The 24091-nt window shown below is 43.5% G+C and overlaps 1 protein-coding gene across 2 annotated transcripts in view; it reads right to left on the bottom strand.

The window, feature by feature from the left end:
* VWF (von Willebrand factor) overlaps nt 1–24091 on the bottom strand; it is a 250378-nt gene that overhangs the window by 114712 nt on the left and 111575 nt on the right. For both annotated transcript variants that reach the window (XM_063134384.1, XM_063134386.1), the window contains exons 28-33: nt 18090–19423; nt 17008–17127; nt 14774–14917; nt 10007–10150; nt 4541–4705; nt 2352–2395 (exon numbers count right to left, since the gene is read on the bottom strand). In XM_063134384.1, the coding sequence (XP_062990454.1) occupies nt 2352–2395; nt 4541–4705; nt 10007–10150; nt 14774–14917; nt 17008–17127; nt 18090–19423 (1951 nt within the window). The remainder of the gene's footprint in view (nt 1–2351; nt 2396–4540; nt 4706–10006; nt 10151–14773; nt 14918–17007; nt 17128–18089; nt 19424–24091) is intronic.

Genomic DNA, 24091 nt, shown 5'->3' with positions numbered 1-24091 from the left:
CAGCTCCAGCTGAGAGCCCCCTCCCTCCTGCTGTCAACTGTCTCTGGAGAGGCCACCAGTGAGGGAGGAAAGCAGCCAGGCACCTCTCCACCGTGCCTGGGTCCAGCTCCAGCTGAGAGCCCCCTCCCTCCTGCTACCAACTGTCTCTGGAGAGGCCACCAGTGAGGGAGGAAAGCAGCCAGGCACCTCTCCACCGTGCCTGGGTCCAGCTCCAGCTGAGAGCCCCCTCCCTCCTGCTGTCAACTGTCTCTGGAGAGGCCACCAGTGAGGGAGGAAAGCAGCCAGGCACCTCTCCACCGTGCCTGGGTCCAGCTCCAGCTGAGAGCCCCCTCCCTCCTGCTACCAACTGTCTCTGGAGAGGCCACCAGTGAGGGAGGAAAGCAGCCAGGCACCTCTCCACCGTGCCTGGGTCCAGCTCCAGCTGAGAGCCCCCTCCCTCCTGCTACCAACTGTCTCTGGAGAGGCCACCAGTGAGGGAGGAAAGCAGCCAGGCACCTCTCCACCGTGCCTGGGTCCAGCTCCAGCTGAGAGCCCCCTCCCTCCTGCTGTCAACTGTCTCTGGAGAGGCCACCAGTGAGGGAGGAAAGCAGCCAGGCACCTCTCCACCGTGCCTGGGTCCAGCTCCAGCTGAGAGCCCCCTCCCTCCTGCTACCAACTGTCTCTGGAGAGGCCACCAGTGAGGGAGGAAAGCAGCCAGGCACCTCTCCACCGTGCCTGGGTCCAGCTCCAGCTGAGAGCCCCCTCCCTCCTGCTACCAACTGTCTCTGGAGAGGCCACCAGTGAGGGAGGAAAGCAGCCAGGCACCTCTCCACCGTGCCTGGGTCCAGCTCCAGCTGAGAGCCCCCTCCCTCCTGCTGTCAACTGTCTCTGGAGAGGCCACCAGTGAGGGAGGAAGCAGCAGCCAGGCACCTCTCCACCGTGCCTGGGTCCAGCTCCAGCTGAGAGCCCCCTCCCTCCTGCTGTCAACTGTCTCTGGAGAGGCCACCAGTGAGGGAGGAAAGCAGCCAGGCACCTCTCCACCGTGCCTGGGTCCAGCTCCAGCTGAGAGCCCCCTCCCTCCTGCTGTCACCTGTAACTGCTGAACTTTGTAACTAAGATTGTAGTGCCTGAGTTTGCTTTCCTTTTCCCCCTCCTCCTCCTCCCTCCCAATCCCCTTTCCTTTTGTGTCATGTCTTTTAGATTGTAAGCCTGTGGGCAGGGACTGTCAAGAAATACTTTTGTAAGCCGCTGTGAGAGCCTTTTTTGGCTGAATGGCGGCATAAAAATCCTTAAATAAAAAATAAAAAATAATAATATTGGTCCACCCAGCCCAGTACTGTCTCTTCTGACAAGCAAAAGTACTTTGGTGTATCTCTCAGCCCTCCAAATCCTCTTAACTGGAGATACGCGGGACTGAGCCTGGGGCTTCATGCATGCATACAAAGCAGGCGCACTGTTGCCGCTCAGCAATAATTCTGGGACTAGAAATATATTTGGCCACACAAACCGGCTCCCTCTCACGAGTGGTCAAATGCTATAATAAAGATGACTCCACTTAGCAGTAAGGACTTCACACTTATGGAACATATATGCTTAGGCATAGTCAGGGCAACTGGCACACAAATCCAAGACAGAAACCTTCCACTGAAGTGTGGTCTCGCTCTTACAATGTGAAAACATTATTTTCCTTCTGGGTGAAACTGTACCTTGATTAAAATTTACTAGAAATACCAGGTTCCAGATACTCACACAAGATTCCTTCCCATGAGAGGTCAATATTACTTATTTGGATTTATACACTCATTCTATGATTGAGAAATTTAACCATTAAAGGCATTATACTTTGAGCTTCTCTAATCTTTGCTTTTATTCCACAGCATCACTGGGGCTTCTTCTTATGGATTCTTTGCAGGATCAAGATCGGCTTCTTTACATGTGCTTCTCTTTACTTTTTTCCTGGGATTTCCTTTGTCTGCAAGTTCTACATGTTTTATTAAACAACCACTGTGGTATAGCACAATTGTGCAATTTACATGCAGCAATATCGTACTTCCCAGATTTAAAACTGCATTTTACCCGTTAAGGGAAAAGCTGCAATACTGGTCACAAAGGATGGGAGAGGCCATGGAGCTTGACAACATCATGTAAAGGCCCCACAAATTTCTATGAATAACCAATCGTTAGTGCATGATAAAAGCCTTGTGCACAGAAGCCTTTGAGTGAACAAACCTAATCCCACAAAACTGGGATTAACTGAAGATGCTTTCTAAGTAGCTTTGTGGGGGGATTTAGCCCATGGGCCAAAAGTTGGTCTTCCATATCCTGTAACATACTATCTAAAAGTCAGACAAATATAAGCAATGTATACTTACTGCTCTTGTATTCCCATCCTCATCTATACACTCTTGGAGAGTCTCTGAAAGATACACAATCATGATACACTCAGAACATCTCATTTATTCATGGTGATAAAGACAACTAAAAGGTGGGCTCAAAAAATACAAGCTTCTGCATCTGAGAAGAGAAAATCAGTCTAAAGAAATTTGTAATAAACCACCATGCAGCCTCTCTCCTTTTAACTAGGGCTGGTTTTTACATGCTTTGTTGATTGATCGAGGATGTAATAAAGTTGCATTATGAAATCAACTTTGAAGAAGCCATGATGGACTAAGGTGGATGAAAATAATAAAAATGTTCAACTCTGTGCAGGCTTCTTGGGAATTGATCAGCATAAAGAAAACTTTGTACCTCAGGAGCAGCAACAGGATCAATGCAGCTGATGAAATACTTAGGCTGTTATGGAAGAAGATGCTGATCAAAGAATCACAGACCTCAGGTGACATCAGAGAACATCTTCTCCATTCTACTCCATCTACTCCAGCTGAACATTGGGATGTCATGGGCACCTGACTGGGTCTGGGAGTGCGACGGACTCCCCCATGTTCATCCCCTTATGGACCCCGTCAGGCTCCCACAGTGTGTTTGTAGGCCCAAGGGTTGAGCACCCGCACAGCCCAACGAGCACCCGGTAGCCATCTGCCCTTGTCTGCAACCTCTACTGTGCATGACAATGGAGGCTCCAGAAATTACATAATTTCCTCCGTTGCATAAATGGCAGCTGTAAAGGCCTCATTTGCACATGAGTAAAAACACAGATGGCCACCATTTACGTAACGAGGGAAATGCACAATTTCCAAAGCCTCCATTGTGTGCACAATGGCAGTTTCAGACGAGGGCAGACAGGCTGCGTTGTTGGATGCTCACCAAGCCATCAAAAAACCTTGTGCAGTGCCATGAGCACGGCCAAACGGCAGTGGTGGGGTGAGTGTCTGATGAATCAGACCTGGGTGAGTTTGCCCATCCCCGGCTCAACACTTCTCCCTGTAATGAAGTTTCTCCTAATGTTTAGCTAAAATGTGCTTCCCTTATATTTCTGTTGCTATTCCTGCCCTCTGAAGCAACAGAGAACAAAAGTGCTCCATCTCCTACACGGCAGCCTTTCATATATTTGAACACCGTTATCATGTCTATCCTTAATCTTCTCTTCTCCAGGCTAAACATGAAGATAATATTTATTATATGAAGTACTGTGAATCAATACAGTGACCAATTTGTTTCCATTACAAAATTGAGTCGGTGGTCCTTGATACTGGTTTTGTTTTACCCCCTAATTCTCTAGGTTGCAAAGATGCAAAGATGAACTCAGATGAGGCCACCAGTTTAGCATCATCCATCCTTAAGAAACGCGGCACTTTCAGCATTCCATAGTTCCACAGTCCTCAACATTAGAAAACTGCTAGACTTGCGGTTCCTTGATCCCTTCCCCTTTCCCACCCCTGCTTGGGGCAGAAGTGAATGCTGCCCACAGAAAACATTGGAGATACCTAGGATTTTTGCATAGCTATGATTAGACAGCAAAAGGTAGTAGCACAGGGATTTATGACTTCAGCATTGGAAGTGAACTATGAAGTTTCCTCTCCAGAGGAGCTGCTCCAGAACTGTTTTACTCCATACCCTCAACATTCCATAGGTCTTGGAAGCTTACAGAGTTGTTTGCGTGATTTTGAATAAATCATTTGCTTTAAACTTACAAACGTATCCTTCTGCATACTTAGGGAGACCCTGATTATGTAGAAGCCACTACCTTATTTTTGGGTGACCCAGTTTTGCTTCCAAACTGGAGGAATTATTCATTGTTGTTATGGTGGTGGTGGTAGTGGTGATGCTTGGGACCTTTCTAAGTTTTTGATTTCTAACCAAATTTGTTCTGAGCTACCAAACAGAGAAGCAGCTAGGTATATTGGGTTAGGAATCCCATGTGGGCTCCACTTCCTGGGCCTGTTCCCTCTTAACAAACCTAGCTCTTCAACTGTCATTATATGTTCTTAGCAAAACATCTATAAAGCAAGGTATAATTTGGCCGTCTTCTAGGTAACGTAAACAGAACTGCAATTTCTGATATTAATTATAGCAACTAAAGTAGCAAAAGATGTGACAAATGCATTTTATTATCTTGATGTTTTCTTTTTGCTTTGGTTTGCTGAAGGGATATGAACCTTACCTGTGCAAAGTTTCTTGACAAATTCATCACCCCGTGTGACCATAGTGGGAAGCTCATCAAACCGTTGCAGCTTTATGATCTTGTTAACAGCAGATGGCCCAGCTAAAGCGCTCAGTTGTGCTACCTTGTAGCCATCTCCAACTCCAATGGGAAGCAGTGATACTCCTGGGGAAAGGATGGTCATATTGAAATACTCTCCTTACTTGCTATTTGCACCTCAACATAATGCGCAGAAATGGGTTTGAATATAAGCAGTTCTTATATATTACTGATAATTACTTTCCCCCATATTTCCACCAGTAGATTTGTTAAAATAAAAAGCATGTTGTTATGCAGTAAACCAATAAACATTTTTTATCACTCATTCTATCACACTGCATACAAACCCCAGGAAGAGTCCAATGGAGGGCACCAGGTTGGGGAAGGCTGCTATTATTATTATTATTATTATTATTATTATTATTATTATTATTATTTTCATTATTATTTTCATTATTATTTTCATTATTATTTTCATTTATATACTGCCCCATAGCCGAAGCTCTCTGGGTAGTTTACAAAGATTAAAAAACTGAACATTAAAAACTGATATTCATTATTTAAAAAACCTTTAAAAGCATAAAAACAGGCAATATCCATTTAAGGGAGTAAAAAATAGCCAAAGGCAAGAGTGGGACCAAGTTATCTTCTACAATAATATTATTAGTAAAAGTTTTATTGAAGTGCCAGGTGCCCACGCGTTTCGAACGCTGTTGCGTTCTTCCTCAGGGCTTTAAAACATTAGTGCAGTTGTCTGCAGAAGCTGCTAGGCTAGCATGAGCCCTGAAGAAGAACGCAGCCGCGTTTGAAACGCGTAGGCACCTGGCACTTTAATAAGCCTTTTACTAATAATATTATTGTAGAAGATTACTTGGTTCCACCCTTGCCTTTGGCTATTTTTTACTCCCCTACGGGGTTTTCCTTAATATCCATTTAAAACAACTGTTCTGGGGTCAGATAAAACTCAGCATATGCCGTTAAATGCCTGGGAGAAGAGAAAAATCTTGATCTGGAGCCAAAAAGATAACAGTGTTGGCTCCAGGTCAGCCTTATTGGGAGATCATTCCATTATTATTATTATTATTTTATTTATTTTTTATTGCATTTTTATACCACCCAATAGCCAAAGCTCCCTGGGTGGTTCACAAAGACAAGACTGACCCATGCGGAACCCCATACTGGAGAATCCACAGGGCCGAGCAATGTTCCCCAAGCACCACCTTCTGGAACCAACTTGCCAAGTAGGAGTGGAACCACTGCAATGCAGTGCCTCCCGCTCCCAACTCAGCCCGTCGTCCCAGAAGGATACCATGGTCGATGGTATGGAAAGCTGCTGAGAGATCAAGGAGAATCAACAGAGCCACACTCCCCCTGTCTTTCTCCAGACATAAGACATCATACAGGGTGACCAAGGCTGTTTCTGTGCCAAAACCAGGCCTGAAACCCAACTGAAATGGATCCAGAAAATTGGTCTCATCAAAGAGTGTCTAGAGCTGGCCTGCAACCACCCGCTCAAGGACTTTGCCCAGGAATGGAACATTTGCCACTGGCCTGTAGTTACTACGATTTTCCGGGTCCAGGGAAGTTTTCTTCAGGAGTGGTGTCACTACCACTTCTTTCAGATGGCCTAGGAACACTCCCTCTCACAGAGAGGCATTAATCACTTCCGTGGCCCAGCCGACTGTTACATCCCTGCTAGCTTTTATTAGCCAAGGGGATCCAATACAGAGGTGGTCACATGAATCTGTCCAAGCACCTTGTCAACATCCTCGAGCTGTGCCAACTGAAACTCATCCAAGAAAACTGGACAAGGCTGTGCTCTGGATACCTCACTAGATTCACCTGCTATAATGCTGGAGTCTAAGTCCTGGTGGATGCCAAAGATTTTATTCTGGAAGTGCCTAGCAAATTCATTACAGCAGGCCTCAGATGTTTCTCCCATGTCCTTGGGGCCGGCATGTAATAGCCCCAAGATAAACTGAAAAGCTCCACTGGGTGGCAGATTGATGATTTAATAGTGGCAGCAAAGTTGTTGTTTTTTTGCTGCTCTCACTGCCCTGAATATACCTTACTATAGGCACTTACCAGTGTTTGGTTGCATCTACCAGGAGTTTGTCTCCATCTGTCCTCAAGCTGTCTCCTATTTCGTTTCATCGCTCTTAGCTCTGGAGTATACCACGGAGCTGTACGAGCTCTATTCAGGAGACGGTGCTTAGGAGCAATCATGTCAACTGCCCAGGTAATTTCTGCATTCCACAGATCAACCAGGGTTTCAACAGGAGTGGGGGACCTTTTAAGATGGTCTGCCCCCAGAGACAAGTAGATCTGGATGGAGACTAGTGGAACTAGTGCCAGCCCTATCAGCCAGAAAACTCCCCATAGCCCTTTGGAAACCATCCAGATCCACTAGTCTCTGGGGCAGACCATCTTAAAAGGTCCCCCACCCTTGCAGAGGAGAAAAACTGCTGCAAGTCTAAACCTCAGCAAGCAGTGATCTGACCATGACAAAGGGACTGATGTGAGGTTCCCCATTTTCAGATCACCATCTCCATGTCCAGTTGCAAAAAACAGGTCTAGAGTATGCCCTGCTATATGTGTTGGGCCGATGGCGTGTTGGACAGTCCCTTGGTTGTCATGGAGACAATGAAACCCTGAGCTGCCCTGGATAAGGTGCCCTTGGCGTGAATGTTGACATCCCCCAGAACCAACGGTCTGGGGGATCTCAGCAGTACACCCGAGACCACCTCCATCAGCTCACCTAGGGAGTCCCTAATCTGTCCTGCTGACCCAACAGCTTTCAGTAGTAGTAGTATTGTCCATGGAAATGAATAGCCTTTCTTTAATTTTGTTTAAATCCTAACCTTAAATAACCAATTACTATGAGCTTTCACTGTGCAAGGACAAAGAATATGTAAAGAAAACCCCAAATTTAAGTGGGGCAATTCAATTATGGAGAGGATCTGGCACTTTGTAGCAGAGTAGCCTGTCCAACTTGGCACCCTGCAATGTATTGAATTACAACTCCCAGCATGGCCATAGAGGAAAAGGAGCAGTTAACCCTTTCTCCTCAGCCATCCCACTCCATACACAGGACGTCAGTCTCTAGGGCACTAAAGTGGAGCAGGTTTCAGGGGAACAGCAAAGCTGATGGGGAAAATGCATTATCTTTCAGCCTTCCACTGAAAATCACTCCGTGCCGAGGGTGCTTTGCAATGCATAGGAGACTGTCAGGCTCACACTGGACATGATTGCTGAATAATGTGCAGTTTTGTCCTGAATACATATGGAATCCAGCACCTTATATTGACCCTGCTCAGACAACACACTAAGTAATGGTGGTTAAGCATTTTGAGCTAAACATTATGGCTTAGCATGTTGTGTGAACCATTCCTAACCATGGTGGGTACATAACCAGGGTTGAAACATGCTCACCAACCATTTACTGCAAAAGGGTTGGCTGCCTAACCATGGTTTAGTGTGTTGTCTGAACAGGCCCACTGTCTTCTAGAAGATTTACCACATAATATATAAACCAGGGAATGTATGTCTGAGTCTTGAAAAATGTAGGCATCCAGTATATAGATTATTGTAACTTGATGTAATTTACAAAGGGAAGGAGAGGATCAGTTACCATAAATTAATATGAAGTCTATGCCTGCTGTTGAAAGCTGAACTAGCCATGGGATTCAGGTCTTATTCATCTTGTATTCATTTTCATCTAAGCCTGCTAAATACTAAAACTAGTTGCCCTGAACTTTAAAAGCCACTTCATTTGTTGCAGTTACCTGTGTTTGAGGGAGAAGAGAGCATTATATAGTTGGCCAAGCTGAATAAGGCTTCTGTTGAAGCTGTTCATACAGCATACTGTTGGTTTGTTGATTTGTAACACAATAATTCCATCGAGCATTGAAATGCAGTTTGCACCATACATTCAAGACACAATTCAAATATCAGATCAATCCCTGCAACCATTTTCAAAGAGGGGAGCCCAAACGCAACATGTTTTGTAATGCTCATATCGGCACTGCAGACTGAAGGTCTTAAACCAAAAGTCCATGTCATCACTCAATGGTTTATATTCAGTCACTGCTGGGCTCCACCCCTGCGCCCCATTTGTAAGGTAGAGAGGAAAGAGAAACACATGATTTCCAATGAACTCTGAGAGTCTGCAATGAAACTTGGCACGCACGTTTCGTGACAATTTTCTATTTGAAGTTCAAACATCACATGGATGCCTGCACTCGTTTTATGATGTATTCTGACTTATTAGTGAGCACATCACACCGTGTTCATGCAGGCTCACTTGAAAAGAAGAGAAAATCTACTTGGAAAGTACTATGCACATTATGTACACTTTGCAGCAGGGGAAAGATGGGAGGCCGGGCTATTCCGTTGCCTCTGCTGAGAGCCCAGCTCCAGCAGACTCCCTCCCTCAGTCAACTGTCCTCTGGCAGCAGCCATTTCGTCAGACTGCAGCAGATGGAGCGAAGGGAAGCAGCTCACTGCTCCGTTGGCTCTCCTTCTCCCTCACTTGCTCCCACTCCAGCTGGCCCTTATCGGAACCTCCCATGATGTAGCAGCGTGAATCCGCAGACCCTGCAAGGCCACAACTGGGAGCCTCAAGGCCACTGCTGCTGCTGCTGCTGCTCCATACCTCTCGAAGCTTGGGTGGGTGGGCACTCCCCTGCTATGGCAAATGCTGCAGCAGGAAAGCAGCTGGAGCCATGGCACGAGTAGTCCTCAGGGCCACCTCCTTGCCAATGCCACACTCTGAAAAAGGGGCCCTTAGAACACATTAGGGGAAGGCGGGTGGCGACGATGGGCGGGGGGGGGGGGTGCGCAATTACCCTGGCAGCGGTGTTCAGCAGCCCACGTTTCCCCACACTCAGTAATGGTGGCTTGTGCTCCCCCTCCCGCATGGTGGTGGCAGCGGCAGCGGCAGCAGCATGTCTTTCCACCTCAGGTGGCAGGAGATATTGTGCCAGCCCTGATGAAAATGGTGACTTTATTTAGAGAACTGATGTCTGTGTTTACTTGCTTCCCTCTTCCTTCCTCATGCCCTTTCCCTTTTGTATCATGTCTTTAGATGATCAATCTTTTCATTGATCTCATGTAAGCTGTTCTGGGAGCCTTTGGTGCTGAAAATATGGGGTAAAATGCTAGGAAGGAAGGAAGGAAGGAAGGAAGGAAGGAAGGAAGGTCTCTGTGTGGGAGACGACTGTATGAAGTGTCTCTAAGCAACTGATGAATTATAAGGTCCCCTTCAGATGTTATCTCAACTTCTTATGGGGCATTCTCAGAGCTAGCAGCAAGGTGGCTGCTTATGTATATACGATAGATAGATAGATAGATAGATAGATAGATAGATAGATAGAGAGTTACTTTGTAAAATACCATCATACTATAAGAACAGAATAAGATATTTACTATTGACTCTTGCAAAATATGCAGCTGTGTTCACAGAGTCTTCCGATGTGTCTGATATAACAACCACTGCTATTTTGGATGCGTTGGGCCTTCCTCCATTGAGTTCAGAAATGGCATGCTGAACTGTGAAGTCGATTGCTTCCCCTGAAAATTAAAAATGTATATATTTAAAACCCAGAAGTAGAGCAGCAAGAGTCACCAATGAATCATGGTATGCATGGGAAATTATCCTCTACAAATCAAATTTTAATAGTGCTATTCTTTATCATTTTGAGACATTATCTTCCAGTATTGAAGCATAATTAAGTCATTTAGGTTCAGTGCTGGGAGAAGAATGGAAAGAAATATTGAAACATATTTTTAATGACCCTTTAAAGTAAAACATTTTAATAGGGCTACAGTGACATCCAGTGGAAAGAAACAGACAAAAGACATTCTCACTCACACCTGAGGCCCTATGAGGAGAGACTGAAAGAACTGGGCATGTTTAGCCTGGAGAAGAGAAGGTTGAGGGGAGACATGATAGCACTCTTCAAATTCTTAAAAGGTTGTCACACAGAGGAGGGCCAGGATCTCTTCTCCATCCTCCCAGAGTGCAGGACACGGAATAACGGGCTCAAGTTAAAGGAAGCCAGATTCCAGCTGGACATCAGGAAAAACGTCCTGACTGTTAGAGCAGTGCGACAATGGAATCAGTTACCTAGGGAGGTGGTGGGCTCTCCCACACTAGAGGCCTTCAAGAGGCAGCTGGACAACCATCTGTCAGGGATGCTTTAGGGTGGATTCCTGCATTGAGCAGGGGGTTGGACTCGATGGCCTTATAGGCCCCTTCCAACACTACTATTCTATGATAAAAAAAGTAAAAAACAACAACACACAACAACAATGTGGGGGGAGAGGAACAGGGCTGTTCCTTCCCCCTTTTTATTTTATTATCTGTATTTTATTTTATTATCTGTATCTCTGCAGCTGCGCAGATACAGATAATAAAAATAAAAAGAAATGGGGGGGAGGAATGGGCAGCCAGAGGGAGGATGCGATGAGAGTGTGCAGGGATGCAGGATGAACCACCTCTCCTCATGTCCTCCCTCTGGCTGCCCGTTCCTCCCCCCCCCCCCATTTCTTTTTATTATCTGTATCTGTACAGCTGCAGAGATAGGAACAGCCCTGTTCCTCTCCCCCCACATTGTTGTTGAGTGTTGTTGTTTTTTACTTTTTTTTATCATAGAATTGTAGTGTTGGAAGGGGCCTATAAGGCCATCGAGTGTATGTTGGCCCCTGGCGTATGCACTGTGGGATGCTAGAGGGTATTATCTTGTCCCCAATGCTGTTTAATATGGATATGAAGCGCTCTCTCTCTCTCTCTCTCTCTCTCTCTCTCTGTGTGTGTGTGTGTGTTTCCTTTGAAATGAGGGATAAAATGTTAAATCGCTTTAGGATGTTGCATGATTACCAGAGGCAGGGGAATTCAACAAAGCTGAGATTCCTGTCTTAACCTCATGAATCATCATTTTAAAAAGGTCTCCACAGTTCTAGTAACACCTTCTTAATGGCTTTGACCAAGGAAGCATGAGTCCCCAAAGACCTTTCTTCACCCACACTTATGGAATGCTTTCTCAGGATGAAATCAAAAGAAGCAACTTACTATTCCCTACATATGATAGAGTAACAGATGCCTGACAAGAAGGCCTAGATCTGTGATACACAATTACAACTGCACTGATATAAAAAAGTTGACATATTGGACATGTGAACACAGTCACCTGGCACATTTTGGGCATTGTTAAAGAGTGAAACATTTCTTTGTTTTTTAAATTGACTATTATATTACTATTCCAAGGAAAGAGGGGATGAGATTTTCTTTCTCAGGTGCCAAAGTATTTTGAGCCCTCACCTGGTGGCCAAGTTGGAACCATGGATGCAGATTCAAGGTTACTTACTATGGATTCATTATCCCTTCACGATGGCTTTCAAATGATTCAAGATATATTAGTTAACTGTCAGCATTTAACTACAAATTAATTAATAAACCAATTAAATATAAAAAGCTCATATACTGCAAAACCTAAGTGAAAGTCCCTTTTAAGGCTGCTGAAAGAAAGGGTTTCCCTTTACTGTAAAGGGAATTACAATTCAGTCAACAGAAACTAATAAGAAAAGCCATTTGCTGTCCCCTAATATACAAACCAATGAACAAACAAACAAGTTCCATCTGTATAATGAAATAGTTGGATTCTAAAGGCCATTTTATACATGAACCTTGGTTAATATCACTCAGACTTAATACTGTACCAAGAGAGCACCATGTACATTGATGGTGCTATATAAATAATAATAATAATAATAATAATAATAATAATAATAATAATAATAATAAGGTACAAGGAAGTCAAATTTACATGACAGGCAAGGGGCTGTAGGGAGCGCAAAATTCTGTATCCCATTCTAAATCCCTTAACCCTAGCTAAGGGCCAGCTAATTTTACATCTGTACCAGCCCCAGGGGTTTCAAATGAACATTAATTAAATGATTCCCAACTATTATGCATAACTTCCTCACCACGTCCTTCCTATGGGGCCATCATGTTTCCTCTAGCTTTGGGAGTGGGGCTCATAGTCCACGTCCATTGCATGCAGAAGATCCAGGATTTAATCTTTGGCATCTCCAGTCAAAAGGCCCAGGCAGCAGGGCTGGGAAAGACCTCCACCAAAAACCCTGGAGCTCCAATACTACCCAGAGCAGGCAAATGGACCCAATGATCTGAACCAGCATAAGGCAGGATCATGTGGTATTCGTGTTACTTACTACATGCATTGTATAGAAGGACTTATGTAATTTATCTATATGAAAGAGGCTATTCCTCTCACAAATAAACTGTCACGGTCTTCTCAACCATCTGTTTGGTTATTATTATTATTATTATTATTATTATTATTATTATTAATTTCTCCAGGCTGAGAAAGCAATCATGGCCAATCCTCCAGCGAACTATGGAAGTCAGGTTTCATTTCTCATTTTTAAGCAGTAATAAACTCTCTACAGCACAAAATAGGCCAAAGATCCTAAAATCTGGATAGTCCTTTGCTCCTGTGGGGCCCTGATGCTAGGCTGCTGCCAGACAGACTGTAATTTCCAGTCCAAAAACATTACGGGCGGAATCCAAAGAGCCAGGCATGGTGTTCCACACATGCACGGGGACCTTACCAATGCTCCTCTCGCTGTCGTTTCTGACCCTCCCCTCCCTGCGGCTCCTGAAGGTTTGAGGAGGTCATCTCAAGTGGGATTAAATTTGGCACTAGAGCTGCAGCCAGAAAGCAAAATGAGCAGCTCTTCCTCCTGTGTGTGAAAGTGCTTTCTGCTTGTGCGTGGGGCAGTTTAGTCCCAGGCAATGTAATTTAATAATATTTTAGAAAAGCCACAATTCAAACACTGCTTCCACCGATGGAAATTTTTACATTTTTAAAAAAATGCACAGAAAAATACATAACAATTTTGGTGTGGCAGGGAGGCGGGAAGAACGTCACATAGGATCAGGATGGTACAAACCTAGTAGTGGAAAACTGAAAACCTGAATGAGATCAAGCTTGACGGATATGCCCATTTCAGACACCCATCACAAGGGTGCTGTCATGTGTGTGTTGTGTACACATAGTGGGCAGAATGACATCCTGGGGACATTTCTGCCCTGCACACTCAGGTCCTCTGGGAAGAATCTACTTCAGCTAGCAAAAACTAGATTAACAACTGTTACCCAGAGGACCTTCTCTTCTGCTGCTCCCAGACTGTGGAATGGCCTGCCGGAGGAGATTCGTCAACTAGACAGTCTTTTAGAATTTAAAAAAGCAATAAAGACTGATCTATTCCAGCAGGCCTATCCAGTGAAATTTTAGAGTGTTTTCAGGATGTTTTAATCATGTATGGTGTGATTTAATTCATTTAATGTGTATTTTATCTCATGTTTTTATACTGTTTGTTTTACACTTTGAATTGTTTTAGTTTTTGTGAACTGCCCAGGAAGCTTCGGCTATTGGGCGGTATAAAAATGCAATAAATAATAATAATAATAATTTCTCTGCTGCTGTGTGTGGATTGGTTCCTTCCACGCATATATATTGTAGGGAATGCTGTTCATAGGATCATAGAATAGCAGAGTTGGAAGGGGCCTACAAGGCCATCGAGTCCAACCCCCTGCTCAATGCAGGAATCCACCCTAAAGCATCCCTGACAGATGGTTGTCCAGCTGCCTCTTGAAGGCCTCTAGTGTGGGAGAGCCCACAACCTCCCTAGATCACTGGTTCCATTGTCGTACTGCTCTAACAGTCAGGAAGTTATTGTTGTGGAATGCTGATCCATCACTGATGGGAATTGTTAGTACCACCATGGATGCTGGGGCAGCAGCTGCCACCATGGTCATGTTTCGTGTTGGATATAGTAACATCACTTTGCTGTCATAGCTTTTGCTAGGAAAGGGATCAGATGCCAATTTTACACCAACGTTTAGTGACCACTGTTATAGCTGGAAACATCATATTCTATAATCTTACTAAAATTTGCAGCTCTGAGTATTTTGACTGCAGCTAGATGAATTTTAGAAAGTAATGATTTTTTTTAAAAAAATGTTACATTTCTAACTACATCTTGTAAGTCACCTTGAGCTATGAGAGTGGAAGGGAAGGGATGCATCAAATATATAAGCAAATACATGTATAGCCAGCCCAGTAAATCTTCTTAGAACCCACCCTCACTAGAGATTGAACAACCACATACCTAGTTTGCAAGGGCCTTGCTCTCGTTGATGAATTGAGCTCACCATAGACAAAAGATACACTTTTTCTTGGGGGACATTCCATGAAATTTCCAAAGTATTCACTTCTCCATACTGAAGAACTGCCACTTGAGTTGTAGTATGGCCTGGAAAAAAGCTACATGATTTATAAAGGAATAAGCATCAAAAGGTTAAAGCACTGGGACTTAAACATGCCTGATTTTGTGAAGTTGATGAAACTCAAAGAGTACTTCCAGATTAAGTTTTCATGGATTGCCCTGTCTCATTCACAGAAGTTTAGGGGGGCGCGCGCAAGGGGTCTAGACAATGACATCTTCTACTTGTGACCCTCCCATGTTTTCTTACCACTTCTTCCATCTTTTCCCTTAACACAGAAAATCTGTTAGCAGAAAAAGATGGAACAGCTGCACAATGTCTTTTAATGACTACATAATGCTAGGAGCCCTCCATCCGGAAGCACCCAGAATTAGTTGTTTCATAAGTCACATCTATTAGGTTCATAATTCTGAAATGAATAATGAGCCCTGACTTCAATCCAATTACTTTTAATATTTTTATAATTCAAACCAAGTTTGAATAGAAGTTAATTGCTATTTTCTGCACCAACACAGTCTGCAAAGTTGGCATAGTTAAGGATCCATGTTCTGCCATCTTTGTAGCTGTTGAATTGCTAGTTGCTGTAAGCCTTTAGTTTCTGCAGGAAATGAAAAAGTCCCCTTTGCAATATACATATGCCTTTTAACCCTTTAGCTGCTGTTTACCAAAGGAACAAATCCCATTAGTCAGAGTGAGGTGGCCACCTCAGAAAATAGATTTTTGGTGTCACAAAAAGTTATGTTTAGTTATTAGTAATTATTATTCCAATTTTCCGGTAATGGAGTGGTGAAGAGATGGTTGTGGAGTTTTCTGCCATAGGTGTAAAGCATAATTTGTTTATTGGGGCAGGCAGGTGCTGTTCTGCGTGACGTAGCAAAATGACCTGGGGCAGCTGCTTCAAAACCTCGAAATAAGGGTGAATTTTTACCTGTTGATACTGTTGGGACTGTAACTCAACAACCCTATTGTGAATTATGATAGGGAGCTCACTAATCATTGCAGGATCACATCTATAACAAGGCACTTAAGTAATTTCAAGTAGATAGAAATGCCAGTTTCTTTAGAGAAGGCACTTGTCTCAAAAGTATACTAAGTTATAACATACACGCCTTAGAATATCTTAGATCTCCTATTAAGAAGAAACTTGCTTTGGTAACTTTATCCAGTGTACTCTTTACTGCTGATATTGGATAAGATTGCCAATGCATCCACCTACCAGAAAATGTGTTATATGTATGATAGCCCCTGCTAGACACATGCAGAATGAGCAGGAATAAGGTATCAGCAGAATACACCATACCACTTCAGGATGCAGGTGTGTGTGTGTTGGGGGGGGGGCAGATCTGAATGCTCCCCATGTGAAAATCTCCCAACAAAGGAGGAAAAAATGTAAAATAAGGAACAGAGAGGGCTTGCACCTCTGTCTCAGCGATGCTACTTACCTTTCAACAGAAGTTTTCCTCCCCACAAGGGAGAATTAAAAAGTGGCATCCTAATTAATCCACAGTTTGCTGCAGTGCATGCTGCAACCATTCTGAATATGCAATTTCTGAATGGCCCAATTGGAGGTTATTTGGTGATGTGCAAAATCTGACCCTATGGGTCAATTGTGAGTTAAACAGGCCACAGTTAACTGAAACTAATCGTAGGTTAACTGTGGGTTGTTTAACCCATGATTAACCCATATTGTCTGGGATTTCGTGTCACAGAATAACCTCAGATTGGAGGTTGCATATTCCAAATGGCGATGGCATGCAACCCAGCAAATCATGGGTTAATTAACCCAGGCTTTGCCACCAGTATGTGAGAACCAGGTCCCTATGAATCACATAACCTCAGAATTCCAGCTGTGCTTTTGTTCTCCATTTTAACTCACTCAATATGGCCAGGAGGAACAAATAAAAAAAACCATGCAAATTTGCTCAATTTGCATAATAGTAGGAGGATCCAGTTTTTCCTGATGTAGAATTTGGGTTACCTTGCTGTAGAATATTGACAACTTCTTGTTAAACACACATCCCTTCACTCATTTGCAAAATCAAAATCAAGGCCTCCTGATGAACAGAATGGATGTGGATCCAAACTTCTAAAATGATAGCATTGAAGATGTGGGACTCACCAACATCGGCGTGTTCAATAAATTCTTTTACAAAATGTTTCATTTCCTCAAACTGAGATGCTTTAACATTTGATGTCCCATCCAGAAGAAATATCACATCCATTGGTTTGCTGCAGGCTCCTGAGAATTATTTTAAAAAAAAAGCTTGCAATTCTTTTATGATTTTTATACTAAGCAACCACCAAATAATCATATGTCTTCACAGTCAGACACAAGAAGGTTAGAACATTTTTTTTCTTTTGGGTAAGGGTGGGGAACTTGTGGACCCCCAGATTATGTTTCATCATGTTGTATTTTAGGGTTTTAACTTCTGCAAATCACCCAGAAAGCTTTGGGTATTGGATGATACAGAAATAAATAAATAAATAAATAAAGCATTCTAATTATTTTTAAATGAGTTTTCAAATGTAGAAACCCCCTTTTTATGTCAGCTTGCTTGGCAATGGATCCCTGTACAACTCCCACAGAACTGCTGAGCATCGCAGAACAGTTTTAGGGTCCACACCCAGTTCAGGTTTGCAGCCTTGCTGTCAGCTTGTATCAATAGAGAATATGTCCAATTTCCTCTGTAGGAGAGCATTGCAGAGAATGATTCAGTGTTGCTGGCAAGCTGCCTTTTTGGGAAGCTTTCTGCTATTACAGTTCTTCTCACTGAATAAGCTTCTCTATTAAACCTCCCAGCAACCCCAGGATTTCCCAGACATCCGTTTGAAGACCAGTCCTCTAAATGTACAAGGCTTAGAAAGATATTTCCTTTGCCCTGCTATGGTCTCAGGTCAAACAGGTTTTGCAGTTTTTTTTAAAAGTACTATAAAAACTAGCCAAATAAACCTGTTTGACCAGAAACAACAGTGGGACAGAAAATAATAGTACGGCAATAATGGTACTATAGTATCACACCCTATCTCTGCATCTCCAGCCCAAACGTCAACATGTTGTGTTTTAGGGAGGGTGCAATCCAGTGGATCCAGACTCTTGGCAGGAGGAAACATTTTCAAATTTTAAAAAGTGTTCTCAAGCATATGCAACAAGGTTTGAAAAGTATTCCTTTCTTAGCCTCAAGTATAAAAGGAAGACATTACCTTCCTTTGAGCAACACATTTGTAGTACCAAGTCTGGTCCTTCTTGAATGAGTTTCTTATACCCTTCTAGGATTATTGGAGTATGTGGCTCGCTTAACAGTTTGAGTTCTTGGATGTTCACATTAGGAGTTATACCAATGGGAATAAGGTTGATATCACTGGACTGTCGAATGATGGTATCTGTGGCAGGATTTGCAGTCACCATGTACACAAAGTTTGGCACTTGCCCTCTTCCTCTACTACTTGTGGTAAAAGAATGTTCAGAGACAAAGTTGAGAGCCCTGCCAGTGTTGGTGGCATTCCCTCCACGATATTTAATCTCCCTAACTTTCTTAATCAGGGCTTCCTTTGACTGCCTTGCACTGAAGGAATACTCCACAGTGATTGTGAACGAATATTGTATGATTGTAATTTGAATGGTTTTTTCTCCTATATCCATTTCTCTGATTGTGCGGGCAATGAACTCTTTCACCAAACTGAAATTCTCCTTGCCAACTTTGTCAGACCCTTCAATCAAAAAAATAATGTCAATGGTCTTGTTAATAAAAATTGATGGGGCGGCTTCCGTTAACCCCCGGCCTACTCCAGGTACCGTCACTGCAGCGATGCTGGGAAGAGCTGTAATAGGGTTTTTTGTTGTAGATAATATAGCACTTACTTCAGGCACAAGACCACAGAAGTAATCAATTATTTCATCCCTATGTTCTCTTAGCTGAAGCACACTGTCCATTATGAAGGCCTTATTCTCGGGTGACTGACTTTCAATTAGTTCAATTTGCTCAATGCTTATGTGTGGTCCAAGTCCAACTGGTATTACAATAATTTTCTTCTTTTTCAAAAGTGGGAAGATTGTTTGAATTCTCTTCGGATCCTTGCTAGCTGTAAGTAACACAGCAATTCTGGCGGCATTTGTCCGTGGAGCCTTCCCAAACACATGGAATACAACATATTTAAGTACTTCAGTTGCAGAGGCAACATCTCCACCAGGGTATTTTATATTTTGGACAATACTCCTCATTTGAGATGGTTTTTTAATATCCTTGAGGCCGAGGTAAATGTGCGAACCAGTGCGGTATTCCAGGATTGAAAGGCGAATTCTTTTTTGGGAGATGTGGAGTTTTTCCATCATGCCAATTATGAAAGCTTTCAGCTGCTCAAAGTCGTTCTCAGAAAGCTTATTGGAGCCATCCATTAAGAAGGCAAGATCCATCATTTTGCTGCAAGAGTATTCACGTGTCACCTCATCTTCTGGAGCAACAGTTGTGGTCATCAGGGTTTGGCCAGACTCCCCTGACTCACAGGCACGGCAGGTCAAGTTTTGTCCTTCACAATGGCTAAAAATATATATCAAAAGCTAAATGTTAAAAAAGCAACTTTAGCAGCAGTAATTCACCTCAAAACTACTACAGTTTATACCATGCTTTTAAATAGCCACTTGCTAGTTATCTTTGGCACTTAGAAATTGCCTCCATCACCAAGCAATCAGGCAGAGAAATCATTGCAATCTGGAAAGGAAGTAGTTCCTCTTTAAACAAAACAACAACAAACTTTTAGTATGTCAATATATCAGAAATTAGTAACATACACATGTGTGGGCATATAGGCTACTTAAATATTGACTGGGCTAGTAACTTTTTTGATCTTATATTCAGAGCCTTAACTCAGAAGAAGCAGGGGTGTAAAACTCTCTCGAGTTTTTAACGAACATTTTATTTTGGACCTAAGCTGAGTATTCTCTCCAGAAACTCTGTTCTGTCTTGAAGTTGTTGCTATTTTTTTAAGCATTCTTCTTAATTGATATTCAGGTGTTAATATGAGTGTCATTGTCACTTAAACACAAGAATACAAAATCTATTCCAGAACCAAATTACATGTTCACGGAGGGAGCAATCCTATAGAGAAAGTGTCTGGGGGACATAGGCTCCAAGTTCAGAGCCAGGAAACCATACTCCCCACGCCCACCCCCACTGCCAGCATGGAGAGAACTGCGCTGCTTGCTCTTATGATTGCAAACACAAGCTCGTAGGAGGAGAAAGGGGCGTTTCAAAGGGATGCCTATTTATTTAGATGTGCAGCTGAATGAACATTCCACAGCTGTTGTTAAACCTCCAAACTAACTACTTCATCCATCCACCGTTTTAGTCTCCAAATAGCTTGTACATTCATTGCACATTCAACCACTTGTATTTTTCCTGATGCCCAATTGTTCAAGACAATTGTCTGCACCACCAGAATTATAAGATACAGATGACAATACAAAGCTATTGGATCACCACAAATCCCCTACTGAAGAGTAACCCTGGCAGTAGCCCGCGTTCTAACTTTTCACCACCACAACAGTTTAGCTTCCCTTCCATATCAGTTTCATGGACCTAATCCAACAAAATAATTCAAAAGACAAAACCGCAGATCTGACCATGACACCTTGCTTAATACACACTGAGCATTATTTTCCCCCTTTTCTCAGTGTCATGTCTAGTCCTGCTCCCCCTGTTTTGGAAGAAGGTGTTTCAGGTGATCAGTCAGAATCAGACTCTGAAGTAGAGCTGCCGGAAACAAGCCAGCCTGTACCAGTGGGGGAGAAAGCTCTCACGGGCTCTTCACCGGCTGGGAGTGAACCCTCTACAGAGCTTATCTCATCAAGGGCAATAATACACAGTCAGTGGGAAGCCAACATTCTTCCGAAAGAGAGAGCACGGACAGGTTAGCTGATCTTAGGGTATGCCGCAGACTAAAATGGGCGGAGCAAAAGGAAGGCAAGAGGAAGTTGGCCCGGCTCACATCGTGTCAGAAGCCGCCTCAGAACTAGTCTCTCTGAAGTTAACGCGTCTTGGGAAAAAGCTTTCCATTCTGCTTAGTTTGCATAGTTTTGCCTAGGGGAAAGTTCCAAGAGATTAGACTCTCTTTAGGTGGAAAGAGATGTTTATTGCTTAAATAAAGCTTTGTGCATTACATGGCAGACCTCTTTATTGTCTCCTAAGAAGGCAGGAGGTTTTGAAAAACATGACACTCAGTTTCTTCAAAATTTGTTTCTTTTGGTTGTTAGAAAAGCAGTGGCTACAGACAATCCTACACAAGAAGAGTGTATAGAGGAAATGCTTTTCCCCTTCCAAGTGCTGCTGCCATCTTGCTGGAGCAATTTGCCACATGTAGAACCTTAATGGAACATGATCAGTTAAAAGCGCAATCCAGAATTGCTTAATATTATGACGGCATATCACTCCAGCAAGATAGGAGCAGCAATAAATGGCATTAAAATGTTTTTTTTTTCTCAATTTCAGCACCACTAGGACAGGACATACAATATAAACAACAGCTTAACAGTTGCTGTAATGTGAATGAACCCAGTCTACTATTAGTCATATCTGAAGGGGCCTGATCATGTCAGTATTGCTTGATTCCCAGTTGTGTCCACATGATTCAATTCCTTCAAAAATTACTGGAAACAGCATTGACGCTGCCATGCCATTGCAGGTAAAGTAGGAAAGAATGCACACATAGTTCACTGAAGTTTTTTCTTTTCTTTTAAAAATCTGAACATAATCATGTTAGCTCTGCAGCTAATCTTTAAAGTGAATTAATGCCTCTACCAGATACATTGAGTTAGACGAGTTTTCTATGTTAATGAATAATTAATTGATCATTTCTCACTCTAACTCTGCAACATAAAGCATGTGCATTTGCACAGTTAAAGCTCGTGCGCCAGCTGTGCCCATTCCTAGAGATGTCGGACCTGGCCATGGTGACACATGCCTTAGTTACATCCCGATTGGATTACTGTAACGCACTCTATGTGGGGCTGCATTTGAAGAGTGTTCGGAAACTCCAGCTGGTTCAAAGAGCTGCAGCCAGATTGTTGATCGGGGCTACTTAAAGGGAGCACACAAGTCTCCTGTTAAAACTGCACCACTGGCTTCCAGTCTGTTTCTGGGCACAATGCAAAGTGCTGGTTATGACCTATAGAACCCTACATGGCTTGGGTCCAGGTTATATCATAGAATGATAGAATAGTAGAATTGGAAGAGGCCTATAAGGCCTTCGAGTCCAACCCCCTGCTCAATACAGGAATCCACCCTAAAGCATACCTGATGGTTGTCCAGCTGCTTCTTGAATGCCTCTAGTGCGGGAGAGCCCACAACCCCCCTAGGTAACTGGTTCCACTGTCATACTGCTCTAACAGTCAGGAAGTTTTTCTGACATCCAGCCGGAATCTGGCTTCCTGTAACTTGAGCCCGTTATTCCGTGTCTTGCACTCTGGGATGATCGAGAAGAGATCCTGGCCCTCCTCTGTGTGACCACCTTTTAATTATTTGAGGAGTGCTATCATGTCTCCCATCAATCTTCTCTTCTCCAGGCTAAACATGCCCAGCTGTTTCAGTCTCTCTTCATAGGGCTTTGTTTCCAGACCCCTGATCATCCTGGTTGCCCTCCTCTGAACATGCTCCAGCTTGTCTACGACCTTCTTGAAGTGTGGTGCCCAGAACTGGATGCAATACTCTAGATGAGGCCTAACCAGGGCTGAATACAGAGGAACCAGTACCTCACGGGAATTGGAAGCTATACTTCTATTAATGCAGCCCCAAATAGCATTTGCCTTTCTTGCAGCCATATCACACTGTTGGCTCTACAACAATTGCAAGATCGTTCTCGTTTGTAGTATTGCTGAGCCAAGTATCCCCCATCTTGTAACTGTGCATTTGGTTTCTATTCCCTAAATGTAGAACTTGGCATTTATCCCTATTAAATTTCATTCTGTTGTTTTCAGCCCAGCACTCCAGTCTATCAAGATCACTTTGAAGTTTGTTTCTGTCTTCCAGGGTATTAGCTATCCCACCCAATTTTGTGTCATCTGCAAATTTGATAAGTGTTCCCTGCACCCAAATCATTAATAAAAATGTTGAAGAGCACTGGGCCCAGGACTGATCCCTGCGGTACCCCACTCGTTAACTCCCCCCAGTTTGAGAAGGCACCATTGATAAGCACTCTTTGAGTCCGATTCCGTAGCCAACTGGGGATCCACCTAATAGCTGTTCCATCTAGCCCACTTTTAGCTAGTTTGTTAATCAGAATATCATGGGGCACTTTGTCAAAAGCTTTGCTGAAGTCAAGATATATGACATCCACAGCATTCCTACAGTCCACAAGAGAGGTTACCCGATTCAAAAATGAGATCAAATTAGTCTGACAGGATTTGTTCCTGACAAATCCATGTTGGCTTCTAGTAATCACTGCATTGTTTTCAAGGTGATTACAGATTGACTTCTTTATAATCTGCTCCAAAAATTTCTCAGGGATGGATGTCAGACTGACTGGTCTGTAGTTCCCATGTGTAAGGATGGGGTTAAATCATACAAAGAATGGCTGTTTTAAAATGTTAAAATGTTTTATTGTTATGATTTTTAGGAGCGGAACAGATAAGCGCCAGCTGCATGTGGGCGTTCTGGCACATCCTGGAACCGCTTGGGGGAAGGCCAATCGGCCTTGAGCGAAAATTAACATCTCAGGGAAGGTGTGAAAGATCTTCGCAAGGGAGGGGGGAAGGAGCAGGGGAAAGTATCTATAAAGGATATGCTTTTGAAAAGGGGTTTTTGTTCTGAGCTGGATGACCACATGGCTGGGTGAAGTATAGTTTGCAACTTAGTTATTTAGGGCCTTGCTAGACCTGCCGGGATAAGCCGGCAGGGAGGCGGGGCGACGGCGTGCAAACTTTAACGCGCGCCGCCCAGCCTCCTAGACGCACAACGCGCAGGGACGACGGAAGCCCTGCAGCGCCGGCCATTTTTTAAAAAGTTTAAAGGGGCCACGTGCGCCCGAAGACTGCGGAGAAGGTAAGGGTTTTTTATTAGTTAACCCCCCCCATCCGCTCCTGATCCCTTCCTGATCTTTCTCTCCCTCCATGTCCCGTGTGTCGTCTCCCCTCCTTTTCCCTCCGTGTGTGTGTCCTGTGTCATCTCCCCTCCTTTTCCCTCCGTGCGTGTGTGTGTGTGTCCTGTGTCATCTCC

Source organism: Elgaria multicarinata, chromosome 9, assembly GCF_023053635.1.
Source record: "Elgaria multicarinata webbii isolate HBS135686 ecotype San Diego chromosome 9, rElgMul1.1.pri, whole genome shotgun sequence".
NCBI classification, from domain to species: domain Eukaryota; kingdom Metazoa; phylum Chordata; class Lepidosauria; order Squamata; family Anguidae; genus Elgaria; species Elgaria multicarinata.
The sequence above is the reverse complement of the archived record's forward strand: the minus strand, read 5'-3'. Positions and strand labels throughout refer to the sequence as shown.